Source organism: Rattus rattus, chromosome 2, assembly GCF_011064425.1.
Source record: "Rattus rattus isolate New Zealand chromosome 2, Rrattus_CSIRO_v1, whole genome shotgun sequence".
NCBI lineage: Eukaryota > Metazoa > Chordata > Mammalia > Rodentia > Muridae > Rattus > Rattus rattus.
The window spans coordinates 169,365,109-169,382,855 of NC_046155.1; the positions used below are offsets into that span (position 1 = coordinate 169,365,109).

The following is a 17,747-nucleotide window of genomic DNA, read 5'->3' on the forward strand; positions in this document are numbered from 1 at the left end:
GGAAGCACAAAGAAGAGACCCATCGAAAGATTGGTCAGTAGGGACATCCAGAGAGCACAGAGTAGAAGGGAGCAGATAAAGACAGAAAGAGACAGACGGACAGACAGACAGGAGAATCAGGCAGCAAAGACAGGGACAGAAATACAGGCAAACAGAAAAAAGAACAGGAAGAGAGGTGGGGGCTACAAAGATGGCTCAGTGGTTAAAAGCACTGACGATTCTTCCAGAGGTCCTCAGTTCAAATCCCAGCAACCACGTGGTGGCTCACAGCCATCTGTAATGAGGTCTGATGCCCTCTTCTGGGGTGTCTGAGGACAGCTACAGTGTACTTATTTATAATAAATAAACACCACAACTGTGCAACTCCAAGTCTAGGGGCTGTGTGCCTCCTTCTGACCTCTGTGGGCACATGTACACAAACATGTACAAAACACAAACATGCATAAAATAAAATAAACATATCTAAACAGGTTAGGAGGAGGAGGAGGAGGAAGAGGAGAGATGGGCTGGGTGTGTGGCTGAGTGACCGAGTGCTGGCCTAACACGCCCAGGCTGCACCTTGGGTGCATCCATGAAGTGTGTGTGAGTGGATCGAGCTGCCGCTGCTGACCTGTGAACTGAACTGCTGATGTCCTGACAACACAGACAGGAGTCGCTCTTCCTCCCACTTCCTCCCACTTCCTCCCACTTCCTCCCACTCCCTTCTTTTCTTTTCCACTACCTCTGGTGGGTGGGTGGGCTACAAGGGAGGTTAGCATTTTAGAAGCATCATTAAAAATAGGTTTTGAAAAAATTAAAGTTACATGTGTGTGCGCGTGCATGTGCTGCTGAAGCCGGGGTGTTCTACATGCCAAACAAGTGCGCTGCCGCTTGGCCACACACATTTGGCTTTTAATGTTTAAAATATTAGTTTCATATTACATAAATTAATGTTTATTTTTAATCCAAGACAGAATGAATATTAAAGAGGTTAAGGCAGAGTAAAGAGGGTTAGGGATGCACCCCGTCAGGTGTTATGCATCCTTTAACGCTCTCTTCCTACCCCTTTAAGGCAAGGTCTCTCCCTGGACTTGGAACCTGAGGCTTCTTAGCCAACACCAACAAGCACCAGCAGCTCTGTCTCTGCCTGCCTCACAGCTGGGGTTCCACGCACAGGTGGGACACTCGACTTGTGTGTGGGTGCTGTGATTTAAGCCCTAGTCTTCACGAGTACACAGGAAGCATTCTTAGCTGCTGAGCCATCCCTCCCTCTCCAGCCTGGCAGAAAACCTGGGCACTTCCCACGTTCAAAAGTGGCTTTTGCTACAGATGTTTTGTTTTTCTTCATATTTTATAAATTATGTACAATGATCCCTATTACTTTTTTTTTTTCTTTTTTTCGGAGCTGGGGACCGAACCCAGGGCCTTGCGCTTGCTAGGCAAGTGCTCTACCGCTGAGCTAAATCCCCAACCCCCCTATTACTTTTATAACTAGAATAAAAACATGTTTCTGTGGTGGCCCACACCTTTAATCCCAGCACTCAGGTTCAGAGGCAGGTGGATCTCTAGGAGTTCAAGGTTACCCTGGTCTAGAGAGTGACTTCCAAGCAAGCCAAGCTGACATAATGATACTATGTCTCAAAATAACAAAACAATACATAAACAAAAACAAACATTCTAGGTAAAAAGGAAGGGGCTATGAGGCAGCTCAGAGAGTGGTCATTTGCCCCTGAGTCTGATGAGCTGAGTCAAACCCTAGGACCCACACATGGAAGGACAGACCGGACTCCTTCAGGTTGACCTTCAAGAGAAATCACGTCTTGAACAACCAAATTAAAAAGAAATCCGTGGTCCCTAGCTGTTTGGAGAGGAAAGGGATTTTGCTGATGGGGCCTAAGAGACCCGAGTGACTTTTAGAGACAGGGCTGGGGACAGGGACTCACGGGTGAGGTCAGGCAGGAGCCAGGTGTTGCAGTTGACCTGGTAGAGCAGGACATCACTGCTGAATTCATCAGGGTCCGAGCGCCCCCCGAGGACCACCATGGTGTCCCCCAGCAGGGCTGAGGCATGGAAGAGCCTGGGCCGGGGCTGTGGAGACACATGTAGGGAGGCCTGGGCGTCAGACCCACCCTCAGCTCCACACACCTTCCCAACCCACCTGCCACGCATGACCTTCCTTTTTTTTTTTTTTTTTTTTTTTTTTTTTTTTTTCAGAGCTGGGGACCGAACCCAGGGCCTTGTGCTTGCTAGGCAAATGCTCTACCACTGAGCTAAATCCCCAACCCCCACGCATGACCTTCCTTCCCAGCTGCAACCAGCTCATCCCATCCCCACCCGATTGGGAAGGGAAACTCTGGGTCTTACAAAGCAGCCCACAGAACTATCCACTCCCTGTAAACGTGGTCTCTTCTGCACCCTCCCTCAGAGGGGCTCGGGGATGTGTGTGCATCACATGTGACTGTCCCTACCAGCACAGGCAGGTCCCTGCTCTCCCACACCCGTGTCCTTGGCCTTAAGGTTATGGACAGGAAAGCACAGGGGCTCAGGAAGGGGAGGGATCTGTCAGAGTGGTGTGGGGGAGAAACCAAGCCTCCAATTTCCCTGTCAAGAATTCTTCTCTCCAAACCAGGGATGGAAGAAGAAACAATTGGCATTTTCACGGTTCATTTAAAGGGACTGAGAGGAGGGGACAGGAATCTGGGTGGGTGGGGCCAGTCCCTGGGGAAGCCCCCTTCTGTGGCTACAGCCGCTGCCCTAACCTTGGCCCCCTGAGAAGGTGCCAGCAAGCTCCAGGTGCGGTCAGGACAGTGCAGGGAGTAGAGCTCCGGAGAAGGCGCCGCCAGTTCCACATGGAAGCGGAAACCCCCAAACACATAGAGGGAGTCGGTGGTCTCATGGTAGACCGCAGAATGGCCATAGAGACCTAGAGGGGCAGAAGGACCACAGAGATGCAGGAAAGGGCTGACAGCCAGCAGTGACCCCTGACTTCCAGGGCTCCTCTTCTCTTTTTTTTTTTTTTTTTTTTTTTTTTTTTTTCGGAGCTGGGAACCGAACCCAGGGCCTTGTGCTTGCTAGGCAAGCGCTCTACCACTGAGCTAATCCCCAACCCCTAGGGCTCCTCTTCTTAATGACCACATCCCTTGCCCAAAGGCTCTGAGACCAGAGGTGTGGGGAGCCCTTCACTCCTCCCCTCTCCTTAGGGTCTAGAAGACAACTGCAGAGAGGATAGCCAATGGCTGGGAAGGTGTGGCAGAGTAGCCGGGAGAGGCAGGGTGGAGGAATGTCTAACAGGAGGTGCCCAAGGCACATGGGGGAGACACAGGACACAGGAGGAGAGGACGGAAGAGAATGAAGCGCCCCTGAAAGGCGGGGATCTTAGTAGTCGGGGAAGGAAATGGCAGCTGCACCGAGAGGGAGCGGTGAAGGTCCTCTGGAAAGCTGGCTGCAGTCAGGTGACAGCAGGAGAGTCTGTGTTAAATAGACCGGGCAGTGGCCGACTGTGGCAGTGGGCAGGAAGCTTAGGGAAAGCCCAGACTTAAGGAAAGCTTCCACTGCAGCTTCCTCACCTGTTGGGGGCGTCCCACTCTGGGCTCCAGACACCCATGTGCCGGTTGCCAGCTGGTACTCCAACAACTGCTGGTTGAAGCCATTTTCAGGGGAGTAGCCACCCACCAAGAGCAGAGACAGGCCTCGACGGGCAGTAAGGGTGTGACCAGCGACTGCCGGCAGCTCTATGCTCTGAGGGGCCTGTAAGACAGAGAGCTAATGTCACCCAAGGGAGCAGAGGAAGGCTCACTCTACAAACAGAAGTAAAACCAGCCCCAGCTACGGATTCGAGAGTTCCACAGACTGCTTAGACCCCGCCTGCCAGCCAAGGCCACTACACACCCACTTATTCAGGGATGCCAGAGTCCTTATCCCTGTGCTCACTCTATTGCTGGGTGGAACTGCATCCCATCAGGCCAATGAGAGTGTTACAGACCCCTGTCCAGGGATCAGATTAGAGCTACAAATGTATAACCTAGGCCGACCAGTCAAATTCAATTTTATAATTCCCTATCCTACTATGGTGCTGAGTATTGACCCCAGGACCTGGTAAGCTAAGTAAGGGAACTACCACTGAGCCACGCCCCCAGCCCCTCACTAGGGATTCTAGGCAGGGGCTCTACCACTGAGCCACGCCCCCAGCCCCTCACTGGGGATTCTAGGCATTCCTATAGCTAAAATACACCGCCAGGTCATATTCCTGTGCTTCTGTTGGTATCCTGAAGTTAGATTCCTCTAGTGATGAAACTCGATATTTTTTTTTCTTTTCTTTTTTTTTCGGAGCTGGGGACCGAACCCAGGGCCTTGCGCTTGTTGGGCAAGCGCTCTACCACTGAGCTAAATCCCCAGCCCTGTCTCGTGAGGAAACTCAAAGGAACTGCAATGGACATCGTTAGATGTGTTGTGAGGAACAGGGCTAGGATGGAGACAGATGCTCACCTTCTCCTGTCTCCACTGCAGGGTAGTGAGGTTAAGGACCCAGAAGTCACGGGTGATGCCCCCAGCTGTGAGGCCCCCCAGCAGGTACATGGCACCACGGCCAGCAGGTACATAGGCAGCTGCGTGAAAGGAGCGGGGTGATGGGCCTGGGCCCCCATCCTCAGCTCCTGCCAGCATCTGTGTCCACCTGCGCTCACTGACTGAGTACCTGGAGCCGAAACACAGAGTCAGCCTCATTAAGCAGTCCCCCCGCATCTTTAGAGGTGTCCTAGAGCCCCGTGGTTATTTTCCTAAACAGTCCTGAGTGGTTTTCTGCAGTAACTCGGGTAAGAGGAATCTCAGCAGTCCCTAAAATGAGATCTCTTACATAAGAATCTCATCTCACTAGAGTAATCTGCACAGAGAATCTCTTATAAGCATCATCTGTCAATAAAAAAGCCAATGGCCAATGAGCTGAAGCAGGAAAAAGGAGGTGGGTCACTGCCAGGAAGAGAGGACTCTGAGAAATAGTGAGAGAATAAGAGGAGACGCAGGGAAGAGACTCTGGAGAGACACTGAGGAAGAAGCAGGTCAGGACTGACGGAGGAGTGACTAACCATGTGGAAGACACAGGATAGCCTGAATGGGTTAAATTAGTTACAAGCTCATCAGGGAATGAGCAAAGGCTTATGACCAAGGCATTCATTAATAAATAATTAGCCTCAGAGTCATCATTCTGGGAACAGGGGCGAATGAAAGAGGAAAAACAATTTTTTTTATAGTAGTCCTTACCTATACAAGTTTCCCAGCAGGCCCTGCGGCAGACCCAGTCCCCCAAACATCCACAAAGTAGCATCAGGTCCCTCTACCATAGTATGTCCCAGGCGGTGGAGGAAGCGACTAGCAGTGTCCTGCAGTGGAAATGAGGGAGTCAGAGGTCAGGCCAAGGCCATGACAAAGTGCCAGGCCTAGGTGGAGAGTTTTATGGTAGTCCCAAGAATGGAGGTGGAGGATGCCCACGGGACAAAGCTGTTGCCATAACTCACAGCTGAGAGGCGGCTGTCCATGAGTGTTTCCCAGACCAACTGCCCACCATCCAGCTTCGTGGCACAGTCTGGGCCACCAAAGCCCTCGGCACAGATGCACACACCTAGGCTCTGAGGACATCAGAAAGCAGCTCAGAGGAGCCCTGAACACCATTCCTACCCTCCCTGGCAGCTCCTGTCCCACCTGTACCTGGTTACAAATCCCTGCCCCCGTGTGGGCGTTGCAGTTCTCAGGACACAGAGCCATGCGGCAGTGAGGGCCAGCCCAGCCCTGAGGACATCGGCAGAGCCCAGCCCCTGCAGCCCCATCCTGGGGCACACACTCCTGAGGAACAGGGCAACTGCCAGGGCCTCCTGATCCACATCGGGCAGAGCCCACGGAAGCATTGAATCCCCAGGAGGAGGAGCCGTTGGCCTCCCAGTGCAACACAAGTAACCCTGTGGAGAGAGGTAGAGGTGGGCAGAGCCCTACTCTGGGTGCTGCTCCTATGCTTGTGCAGAAAAACCACAGAGACCAGACATTCGCGATGTACCCTCCCCTTACCCAACACCTCAGGTTCCACACATCTCAGTTTTGAGTGGGGAGGCTGTTTTGTTTTTTTAGACAAAATAGCTCGGGCTAGCCTCGAGCTCCCTATATCACTGAGGATGGCCTTGAACCCCTGTCCTCCCTCTCCTTCCCAAGTGCTAGGATTACATGAATGTGCCACCACGCCTGGCTCCTCTTTTATTATTATTCTTTGTTTGTTTGTTTGTTTTAAAGACTTATTTATTTTTATGTGCATCAGGTAGCAGATCGTCTACAGAACTGGAGTTGTAGACAGTTGTGAGCTGCCATGTAGGTGCTGGGAATTGAACTGGTGTGCTCTCGAAGCCACTGAGCCATTTCTCCAGCCCCACACCTGGCTCTTGATTCCAGCCATTTTCTACCTAATCTTAGTTAGGCTCGGGCTCTAGATCTATGGTAGAACATGTGCCTACCACAGGCAAGGCCATGGGTTCAGTCCCTGCATTGTAAAGGACATCGAATACTCAAGCCTAGGTTCCTCTGTCTGCCCACTGCTCGCTCGCTCGCTCGCCGTCTTCCAGGTTGCCAAGCAAAGCAGAGCCTCCTCTTGGACACTAGCACCGCCTCCCACTGTCTCCTGGCTGCCCTACGTTCTGCCCTCCAGTGGCCCTCGTGATCTTGTGAGGGCCACTCTGACCCTGCTATGGTCAACTGCAGAGCTTTCCCAGCTGCCTGCGCTCCCGTGTGACAGCAGTACTCCTGAGAGAGTGCTGCGGTGCCGGGGCACACTGGCGACGCTAGCTCTCAGGGGAGAAGACGACAGGTGCTAGGACATAGTTCAATTGGTAAAGCGCTGGCCCAGCAGGGACAAAGCCATGGGTTCGGTCCCCAGCACTGGGGAGCTGGAAGCACAAGGATCAGGATTTCAAGGTCATCCTCAACCACACTGTTGATGGCTAGCCTGGGCTATGAGAAGCTGGCTCTAAAAGGAAGGGCTGGAGGAGAGGGGTGGGCAGAGCAGAAACTGTGGCTCACCCGTGTAATAATCCTGTCACTAGGGAGACGGAGGGAATAGGACTGCATGAGTCTGGGGGAATCCTGGGCTTCACAACGAGACCTTCTTTCAAATAAAACCCCTCCCTTCCTGGTACCCATAGGGCCCTACAGACTCCTCTGAACTCACGACCTCCCACTTTTGCCATCTGTACACCCAGCCGGCCTGCTCTCAGAGCCTGGTACCTGCTACTCTTCTGCCTGGAGAAGCTGCACTCCCCCGACCTTCCGTTTCTAGCCGATTTCCCCCCCTTAAAGACTTCTCTGGCCATAGCTCCTGAGGCAAGGTCGGGCCCATTCCTTTCCACTGCCTCAGTAAAAGTGGCGGTTTGTCCCTCTCCCCAGCCCAGAGGGCAGCAGATGTAGCCCTGGCTCACTGCTGTACCCATGTCTGACTCTCTGAGCCCCTCGGTTTCAGTGGCTGCCTCATGGCCTGGGTTTCACACAAGCGAAACCCTTTGCCTCCAGCCTCAGAACTGCTCTGAGTCGCGTGCAGAGAAGCACTTCCCAAAACTTGCTTAAAGCACCCCATGTAGCCAGTCCGTCCTTGGCATTCATCCCATGTCCCCATCTCCTAAGTGTCCCATTCTCTCAGCCAGGTGGATGCTGAGGGGTGGACAACACTTTGGTGTGAACACTCCTGTGTACATTATGAACAGCCCCATCTCTCTGTCTGCCTGCCAGAGGACAGAAGAACCTCTAATTGTCATTCAAGATGTCTCTACACATTGCCAAGGTCCCCATGGGACAAAACTCCCTGGTTGAGAACCATAAGGATGAGGGAATGGCTCAGGGTCCCCCACACCAGTGCCTCAGAGACGCCCTATCCATTCCTTTCTCCAAAACCAACCTACACATCTCAACTAAAGTCCAGAGATAGAGAGAAGCTATGTCACCCAGGAAAAGCACCGGGTCACCTGAAACCCACACCATCCCCTGAGCTAGAACCTGGGTCCTAAATCCCGTCAATGACAGAGCAGAAGCATGGGATACAAAGCCCAGTTTAACAAAGCTCAGAACTGGGGCTGGAGAGATGGCTCAGTGGTTAAGAGCACCAACTGTTCTTCCAGAGGTCCTGAGTTCAAATCCCAGCAGCCACATGGTAGCTCACAACCATCTGTAATGAGATCTGATGCCTTCTTCTGGTGTGTCTGAAGACAGTCACAGTGTACTCATATATAATAAATAAAATATTTAAAAAAAAAAAAAAAAAAACAAAGCTCAGAACTAGGGCTGGACTGTAGCTTGGGGAGAACGCGTGTCTAGATCCACCACTGAGGGCTAGAGGTGTGGTCAGCAAGAGAGGATCTGCCTAGCACCGAAGGGAACCCGTACTGGATTCCACCCCCAACACTGACGGATGAGAAGAAGACTAACACTGACCAGTCTCACTCCCTCAAGCTCCCATACCAGATAAAGCCTGCACGGTGAGAGGTCTGTCCCGCCGCTGACCACAGAAGGCAGCTATGAGGCTCCGGTCTGACTGGACGACCCCAGTGTCCAGGAAGCGTGGGAATCCATCAAAGGCCAGGACGTAGCTCAGCTGAAAAGGATACAGAGTTAAGAGTTTAGGATCTGCTTGGAATTTGGGAGACGAGGGCTTCAAGGGGAGAGAAAAGAGTGTAGGGGAATGTCCCTCAGATCTCAACTACATGGGATGGTGAGGTAGGTCTGTGAATTCACTGTGAGTCTAGGAGCCTATACCAAAGACAGACAGACACACAGACACACACACATGGCGGGGGTAATCAGGCAACCTGAGTCTAGGGTGGGCTGTCTGAAAACACAGTGTACATCATTAGTTCCCAGCGTGGGAGGCTACCCCTCCCATCTTGCATCCAAAGCAGACATGGCTAATAAACCAGGCCCTCTGGCACCAAAGCTCTTTCTAAATGCACTTAGTACTTTAGTAGTGGAACCCCCTACTAATGAATCAGGGTGTGCACACGAGATCTAAGAAGCGCCCACGCCTGGTCTAGGAGGAGGTGCCTGAGGATAGGAAGAATAACAGAACTGAGAAGCAGGAGGATCTAAGACCCAGAACAAAGGGCTGGATGACCTGACCAATGGCTTCAGACATGTAGGATCAAACAAACCAACCAGTGGCAAGGGGTGGGGATCTATTTAGGGGACCAGGTTGGGAAGGGGACATGGTTCCGGCTTATACACCAAGTCTTAGACCCCTAGTGCTCACTGTGCAAGGGGTGCTGCTGTCTGGAGAGAAGGTGAGGGTGAGTGGGGGACAGAGGGTCCCAGGGGCACAGGGCTGCAGCGCTTCTGTGGCTGAGACAACCCACACACAGTAGGACAGGCCGGGCCCAGCTCTTGCTGTCCCACCACCTGGAGGCAGAAGTCCCCCAAAGCGGCGAGAGCCCAGAGCCACTGAGGACACGTTGGTGAGGAGGGCACGACCCCCACACTCCCGGAAGCAGGAGCCACCAGCTCTGCAGAAGGAAATAAAAGACATTGTCTTACCCCATGGGATCCCTAACCCCTCTCTGCCAAACCCCACAAGTTCTTTGACTTACCGGGGGTCCCCATAGTATCCTGGAGAGCAAATCTGACAGTGGGCACCCTCAGTATGGTCCTGGCAGAAGCAGAGCCCACTGAGGTTGTCACAGTGGCCACGACGTGGGTCTCCATGCCCGTTACACTGGCAGGGTCGGCAGCCACCAGAGCCCGTTGCATTGCCAAAGCTGCCAGGCCGGCACCGTTCACAGTGTTCCCCCCATGTCCAGTCTGTGGAGGTCCCAGCAGGTGTAACACAAGTCAGGAGCAAGGACAGAAAGGAGCCCAGACCACCTGACTCAGTTGATCCCAGACCCCCCTCCCAAGCTGCTTCAAAGAGTCACACAAGTCCTAGGCCAGGAAAGAAAGCGCAAACCCCAACAGGGTGTGAGGTCAAGACAGAGATGACACAGGAGCAGAGACTGGGGCAGGGGCTCACAGCATGGGCTCACAGCACAACCTGAGGGGAGTCTCAGAAAGGAAGACACTAGGGCCCTGAAAAGGGAAGGGCCCCAAGGCTGGCTGTGACGCAGCACGGTGGCTTACCCTGGCACTCATCACAGTAGCCAGGTCCCCGCCGGCGGCAGTGACTGTGAAAGTTGCAGCCACAGTCTCGAGAGCAGCGTGGGGCAGGGGGTCCTGGGGCAGGTGTGGGTGGTGGCAGATCTGAGGTCCAACCCAGGTCACACATGCAAGTGAAGTCCGGGGGACCGCTACACACACCGTGGCCACAGTCTTCCAGGCACCTGAAGGACCATGAGGAGGCGGGGTGGGGTGAGGGGTGAGGCTGGGTGGACCCAGAGTCGTCAAAAAGCACCCCATGTCCACCCACTGCAACACTCTCACAACCGGCTGCCTCTTTCAATGGTCCTGTGCTGTGCAAGTAAACGTGTTTCCAAGGCAACTCTCTCACACGTGGTGATACCTGTCTCCATAGAAACTACATAGCACCACTATGAAAACCTTTCCCCCCTTCCAACTACGTCCTCTTCCATCTTCCATCCATGGCTATGGCCTACCGTCCAGGAGTATCTTGTTTCTATGGTTACTAGAATTACCTTGGGTACCCTGTCCTTCCACTGAGGTCCTTGTCTGCAAGGTGAGAACTCCCTGCTAACTGGGGACATCGGTTCTCGTGAGAGCCCACTACCATGATCACTTCCTCCCTCTACCTTGAACTGCAGTCCTGAGACAATGTTTCCATGGCAACCCACATGTCACTCACGTGCGGTTACAGTGTGTGATGCCATCACCCTGGTAGCCGCGCTGGCAATGACACTCATAGCTGAGAGGCGTGTTGAGGCACGTTGCCCGTGGGTGACACCTCGCCAGACCCAGGCGACATTCATCCACATCTGGACAGCGGGCATAAGCCCAGCGGGCAGGAAGAGCCACAGGCAGCCCCAGGCCCTCTCCCACCCACAGGGAGCAGTTCCCCCCACCCAGGGGTCCGGAGAAGTCCCCCTGTAGGCACCTGTGGAGTGAGAGATCAAAGTGGGTACAATATAGAAACAGGAGACACCCAGGGAAACAGTGACAGGTGAGGACCAGCAGCAGCAAAGAGAGACGGGGAAGGTAGAGGGTTGGCAAGAGATGGCAGTGAGGAAACAGAAGGGCAACCACAGAGCAGAGGACAGGGCAGCAGGGCAGAGAAACAGGGAGAGGCAGAAGGCCCACCCACCAGCCAAGTCCTCACCGTCCCAGAGTGGGGTTGTCTTCATTGCCACACCAACCACACTCGTGGCTCTGTAGACACTCGTGACAAGTCAAAAATCCGTGGCAGCTCCTGCAGCGTGGCTCTGAATGCACACTGCAGAGTGATAGTGGTGGGGTCAGCGCCCAGGGCCCGCCCCAGCCAGGAGCCCCATGTCATCAGCCCAGTGCTGGAGTATATACCTGTCGTCCCAGCCACGGCAGCCCCCGTGTGGGTACCGGGCCAGGTAGGCAGCAAACAGGAAGCAGGTGTGAGTTGACTGGCACCAGGCACACTGGCTAGAGTTGGCCAGGCAGTCCTCACAGGTCAGGCGTCTGGGGGTAAGAGCAGGGTCAGGTCACCCCAGCCCACCCCCATGCATGCCCACCCCACCCTGGACCTAGCCGGGCTCACTGGCTGCAGAGTGGGGGGCATTCCTCTGGGTTCTTCAGAGCACCTCGGCCCCGGCCTCGCCGGCTGCAGGCTGCGTCACCTTTGCGGTTGGTGCTCTGATGCCACTCACAAAAGGGGTCCTAGGGTAGAGGAGCAAGGTCAGAATTCAGTCCATCACCTGTCCAAACCCCAGCTGCCTCTCCCTCCTGCCCTTAGGCTACCTGCAACCACCTCCTCCCAGTGCACACTGCCTGCAGCCCACCTTCAGACACAGCCATCTGTCTGTCTACCCCTTAGGACAACAGTACTTCTGTCAGGAGTGAGGGGCAGGTGGATTTACAATCCTTTGGATCCAGTGAAGGGCAAACAGGGATTTATTCCCAGCCTCAGGCACCAGACCAGGAGCCTACACAAAGCCCAGCCGGAAGCCCAACCTCGTGCCACATGGCAGTGGTCCTAGCACTTGGGAGGTGAGGCAGAAGCAGCTCATGAGTTGGAGGCTGACCCATGCTATGTGGCAAGACTGAATACTGGAAAGAAAGGGATGGGTCTGACACCAGTAAAACAAGGCTCTGCTTGGGGCTGAGTAATGGCAAGTCTGGGGCCCATGGCTGCCCTGCAGGTCACCGGAACAAACTCTGCCCACAAACAGGCATTGAGCAGAGGGAGAGGGGTGGCACCAGCGGGGAGCTAGCAGGCCTGACAGTCTGCTCCACGCTCACCTGCTTTCAGTGCACAGACACCCAGCTCCCCCTGGTGAGGAACACTCAGTGATTTGTCTGACCTCTGCCTCAGGGCATGTTCTGACTCCAGGTGCCCATCTGTCCACCTAGCTCCCTCTACTCCCCACGCAAGCCTTGGAGACCGAGGACAATAGTCTCTGACCATGCTAAGCCTAAGGGACCCACCCCAGGCCCTGTTCTAGCTGCCTCCTTCATGAATGCCCTACTCCCTCCAGTGGTCCAGTAGACACCTGGGTGCAGGCATGGCAGTCACGATGCTCCTCACAGAGTGGACAAAGGGCAGGCACCAGCACCAGCAAGGACTCGCCGTTCCCGTCATCCTCACAGTGGGCCCTGCCCTGACGCAGGTGACAGGTGGCACTGTTGAGGCACCAGCCACAGCCCTGATCGGCCAGGCAGCCCAGACAGGAGGAGTAGGAGGAGCAGGCCAAAGAGCGGTAGGGCTCCAGGAAGAAGAAGGAGATCTCCTAGGGCAGGTCAGTTAGGACAGGAGTTAGGGGCAGAGTCCATTGGAGATGAGGATTACAGTTAAAGGTTTGGAGACACCACGAAGCTACAATGGGGAGTCAGGAAATCAGCACAAGAAAAGGGCCAGAGTCTGAAGGACTCTAGAGTCTAGAGGTCAAAGTATGCAATATGCAGAGCAGGAGCCAAGGGAGAAGTCAGACATGACAGAAGACAGAATATAGGTAGAGATCAGGTACAGCTCAGGGGTACAACACTTGCCTAGGACCCACAAGTGAGAGACTGAGAGGGAAGCGACTTGGGGATAGAATCCTTGCCTAGAATCCCCCAGTGAGGGGCTAGGGGCGTGGCTCAGTGGCAGAGCCCCTGCCTAGAATCCCCCACTGAGGGGCTGGGGGCGTGGCTCAGTGGTAGAGCCCCTGCCTAGAATCCCCCACTGAGGGGCTGGGGGCGTGGCTCAGTGGTAGAGCCCCTGCCTAGAATCCCCCAGTGAGGGGCTGGGGGTGTGGCTCAGTGGTAGAGCCCCTGCCTAGAATCCCCCAGTGAGGGGCTGGGGGTGTGGCTCAGTGGTAGAGCCCCTGCCTAGAATCCCCCAGTGAGTGGCTGGGGGCGTGGCTCAGTGGTAGAGCACTTGCCTAGAATCCCCCAGTGAGGGGCTGGGGCATGGCTCAGTGGTAGAGCACTTACTAGAACGCACGAGGCCCTGGGTTCCATCTTAGTACATTCCAGAAAAGAATATGGAAATCTTATCAGGACCTGGGGTCAAATGTTAGAGTCTAATGGGTTCAAGGTAAGGTCCAAAGCTGAAGTCAGAAGAATCAAGTGACTTAAAATTTTGTTGTGCTTAGAATTGGGAAAGCCCAGAGGATCTGAGGTCAAAGCCTAGGAACAGAGTTGGAGGCTAGACACTCACACTGCCACCCGGCACTCCAGTCCGATCCCACAGGAGAGTGAGCTCACTGTGCCCAGGGCCCGCGGAGCCATTGAGCTGGCCTCGGATCTCCACAGCATACTTGTTGCCTCGCCCGGGCAGTGGGAAGAGGCGACTGGAGCCGGGGCGCTGCAGACGCCGTGTCTCCTTCTCCTGCTGAGCCACCCAGCGTCCCACCTCTTCCTGGAGTGGAGTGAGCAGCAGACAGGGCCTCAGAGCTCTCTACTCTGATTCTTTAGATTCCCAACCCCTCCAAGAACCCCAGATCCTCCTGGAAGAGGGCCTAAGGGATCCTTGGGTTTTGGGAAGCTGTCACCCCGCCCCCCATGAACCTTCCTCAGGGAATCTTGCTTGTCACTCAAACCTTTCTCACCCTACCCACAATTCCTCGGACATCTGCTCAGTTGAAACCTCCCAGCCCCTTCTTCCTTTAAAGGTAGGTCCCATGTCTCAATGCTCCCCACTGTCCCCAGATCCCTGTTGTTACTATAGATGCCCTGAATCATACTCACACTCATATTTACCAAAATCACCTCAGAATGTTCTAGAATCCCTCACCATGTTCTCAGTGTCAGGGCCTCTGGCCATCCGGGCCAGGACATGGAGGCGCTGGGCCCGAGCCCACACAGCCACATCTTCGGCCCCAGGGCCACCTGGTCCTCCTGGCAGCAGCGGGTGGATGAAGCCTCGGTAGACCAGGGACACATCTGTCTCCGCGCTGGGGGTCAAGGTGATAGTTGTACTTCGGACAATGGAGACCTGTACCATCCGGGGATGGGGTGTATGTGTAAGTCCCTGTGCTTGTGGGTAGACTGTACCTAAGTACACACCCCTCGGGGAACCAGAGGAGACAGGACGGCCAAACCACTTTCGCCAAAGGAGAAACTGAGGCAGGACTGAATTAAGGGGACTTGCCCATCATCCCTCTCGGGAACAAATCCAGAGAATATCAACAGGGTCTACTTTGGGCCCAACCCAACCTCATCTTCAGTCATAGTAGGTGCCTGTCATGCAGGCCTAGAGACCTGAGTTCAGCCCAGAACCAGAAGAACTGGAAGAAGACGGTCAGCTCCACCAGCTGTCCTCTGACATACACGTACACACACACTAATAATTTATACTTATAAATGCTTCAAAACTAGCCAAGTATGGTGGCACACACCCATAATACCAGCATGTGAGAGACAGAAGCAAGCAGTTAGCTATGAATTTGAGGCCAACCTGGCCTACAGATGGAATTCCGGGACAGCCAGGGCTACACAGAGAAACTCTGTCTCAAAAAAAAACAAAAAAACAAAAAAACAAAACAAAAAAAAAAACCAACCTAACAAACACGTCCTTTAAGCTTGAAGACTGCAGCCTCTGGCACCTTTGTCCACAGCTCCCTTCTTCCCCAGCATGCCCTTCTAAAGCTAGCCCAACATTTCCAAAGATCACACAGTACAAGATTTATTTGCTTGCTCCAGTATGATTCTGGAATAACAAACAGACCAACCCAAGAATTCATCACTGGACACTATTTATGTAATTTACATGAGGGACCTGGATTTGTTGGCCCACCCATAAATCCAGCACTTGGGAGTGTATACAGGATTGAGGCTAACCTGGGCTACACAGCCAAACCTTACATCCAAAAATAAGTAACTAAATAAATGCGCAGCAGTGTAACATTTAAATGTAAATGGAGCATTATATAACTGTTCAAAATAAGAAGGGCAGGATGGTACAGTGGCAGAGGCTGGTAACTCAGGAGATAGAGGAAGGCACGTCAGGAATCTAAGGCCAGTCTCAGCTGCTTAGCAAGTTCGAGGCCTGCCTCGACTCTGAGAGCGCCTGTTTCAGACAGAGAAGCGGGGCACGGAGGACCATGTGCCTTATAGTATCAGTTACCCAGGAGGCAGACAGGGAGGATCACAGCCTGGGCAATACATCAAGGCTCTGTCTAAGAACAGTACCAGCTAACGAAAAGAGCAAACGTATTCCCTATGCTCTGTAACTCAGGAGTGTGCTTGGACAGACTGAGGAAAAAGCAGGCCGAGTGTGGTGCACATGCCTTTAACACCAGTACTCGGGAGGCAGAGGCAGGAGGCTTGCCAAGTTTACTGTGGCGGTTACAGTGACGAGGTTCACAATCACCATGTGTGTAAGGGAATAGCAAGACTGAGTGAACTGAGGTGGAAAGATCCATATGAAACCTGAGTGGTACCGGAACAAAGCCAAGAAAGCAAGCTGAGAGCCAGGATTCATCTCTCTGCTTCCTGGCTGCCTCCCACTGCGGCCACCATGCCTTCTCCACCAGGGTGGAGTGAAGCTCTTGGGATTTTTGTTTTGTTTCTGAGACAGAGTCTCACTATAGTACAGGGTGGCTTGGATTTCAAGATTCTCCTCTCCCACCTTAGCCTCCGGCGTCCTGGGATCACAGATATGCACTGGCACATCCAGCTGGAAATCCATTTCCAAGTGAACTTACAGCACGAAGGAGCCCTGAAGACACTACGCTAAGTGAAAGAAGCTGGACACCATAGGCACAGATCACACGACTCCATCTACATCAAATACCCAGAGCTGGCAAATCCGTGGTCAGAGAAGAGGGAGATGGGGTAACTGGTACACAAACCTAGACTTGATTTAGGAATGGCAAAAATATTGTTCGACCATCTATTTTGTTTTGTTTTGTTTGTTTGTTCTGAGAAAATGTTTGTCTACATAGCTCTGAGTGTCTTGGAACTCATGGTGTAGACCAGGCTGGCCTCAAACTCAGAGACTCCCCCTGCCCCTGACTGCTGGGATCAAAGGTGTGTACCACCACACCCAGCTTGTTCTACAAGCTTTTGATTTTATGTGTTATTTCACCCAGATTCTTTTTCTTTTTTCCTTTTTTTTTTTTTTTTTTTTTTCTGGGCTGGGGACCAAACCCAGGGCCTTGCGCTTGCTAGACAAGCGCTCTGCCACTGAGCTAAATCCCCAACCCCCCAGATTCTTTTTCTAAAAAACTTTTTGTAGGGCCTCATAGCACGGGATTACCAGTTTACCTACAGGAGACTAGGGAGACAGAGAAATATGAGGTCTGTTGGGAACAGACTGGGTTCTAGACAAGCCTGGGCAACCTTACGAGACCCTGTCTCAAAATAAGAAGGGAAAGAACCCTAACTCTACCCCGGCAGTTGAGCACTGAAGACTCCCAGTGAGGGCTAGGGTGTGGCTCAGCTTTGGGAACGTGGGGGAGCATGGACATTTACACAAAGCCCCGGATTCCACCCCAGTACTGTCCACTTCCAGGTCTGTAAGTTCCCACTCCCCCCCAGGGCCGTCTGGTCCCACCTTGTCAGGCTGAGAGGCGTTGGGCGGCTGCTGGAAGGTGAGCAGGTGCAGGCCAGGGAGGAAGCTCTGGGTGACACAGGCCTCCAGGGAAGTGACGAAGACGGGTGCTGGCCCCCACCAGCCCACAGTGCCTGAGATCTGCTCCCCTCGGCAGCGTGCCTGCTCTGAGAGGACAGGGGTATGGAGGGTCAGTACGAGGTCGTCTGAGCCGCTCCCCACTGCGGCTTGCCACTCACCTGGCCGGGGAAGGCAGCTCTCGTTGTGCACACACCAACCTAGGGCGCCAGGGCCTCGGGGAGGAGCCGTGGGGCTGCTGAAGGCCAGGCATGCCTGGCAGTCACTCAGGAGGCGGCCCAGGCCCAGGCAGCTGGCTGCGGGACACTGCGAGGAAGAGTAGAGTCAATATGCACTGTCCTCCGGGACCAGGAGACCTGAGAGGAACTGTGAAGATGGGCTGGGAGGGGAAGCATAGCTAGCAGCCATCAGGAAATGAGCGGGGTTGGCCTACAGGAACACGAGAACAAGGGCTCAGGGATCCAGGCCCAAGGTCCTAAACTCAAAGAGACTCAGGTGTTAGGAGAGGTACAGGCTCAGGAGGCAGGAATGAGGATCTCGGGTGGCTGACCACTTAGGCAGGGGGAGT

General features: G+C 53.8%; 1 protein-coding gene across 1 annotated transcript in view; it reads right to left on the reverse strand.

The window, feature by feature from the left end:
• Megf8 (multiple EGF like domains 8) overlaps positions 1 to 17,747 on the reverse strand; it is a 47,971-nt gene that overhangs the window by 14,523 nt on the left and 15,701 nt on the right. Inside the window, exons 11-30 of the mRNA XM_032894177.1 lie at positions 17,341 to 17,485; positions 17,105 to 17,268; positions 14,342 to 14,542; positions 13,766 to 13,966; positions 12,618 to 12,854; positions 11,666 to 11,784; positions 11,455 to 11,586; positions 11,255 to 11,368; positions 10,784 to 11,032; positions 10,105 to 10,304; positions 9,579 to 9,789; positions 9,245 to 9,494; positions 8,461 to 8,593; positions 5,680 to 5,927; positions 5,490 to 5,600; positions 5,236 to 5,354; positions 4,465 to 4,672; positions 3,546 to 3,726; positions 2,739 to 2,902; positions 1,923 to 2,067 (exon numbers count right to left, since the gene is read on the reverse strand). Coding sequence (XP_032750068.1) covers positions 1,923 to 2,067; positions 2,739 to 2,902; positions 3,546 to 3,726; positions 4,465 to 4,672; positions 5,236 to 5,354; positions 5,490 to 5,600; positions 5,680 to 5,927; positions 8,461 to 8,593; positions 9,245 to 9,494; positions 9,579 to 9,789; positions 10,105 to 10,304; positions 10,784 to 11,032; positions 11,255 to 11,368; positions 11,455 to 11,586; positions 11,666 to 11,784; positions 12,618 to 12,854; positions 13,766 to 13,966; positions 14,342 to 14,542; positions 17,105 to 17,268; positions 17,341 to 17,485 — 3,532 coding nt within the window. The remainder of the gene's footprint in view (positions 1 to 1,922; positions 2,068 to 2,738; positions 2,903 to 3,545; positions 3,727 to 4,464; positions 4,673 to 5,235; positions 5,355 to 5,489; positions 5,601 to 5,679; positions 5,928 to 8,460; positions 8,594 to 9,244; positions 9,495 to 9,578; positions 9,790 to 10,104; positions 10,305 to 10,783; positions 11,033 to 11,254; positions 11,369 to 11,454; positions 11,587 to 11,665; positions 11,785 to 12,617; positions 12,855 to 13,765; positions 13,967 to 14,341; positions 14,543 to 17,104; positions 17,269 to 17,340; positions 17,486 to 17,747) is intronic.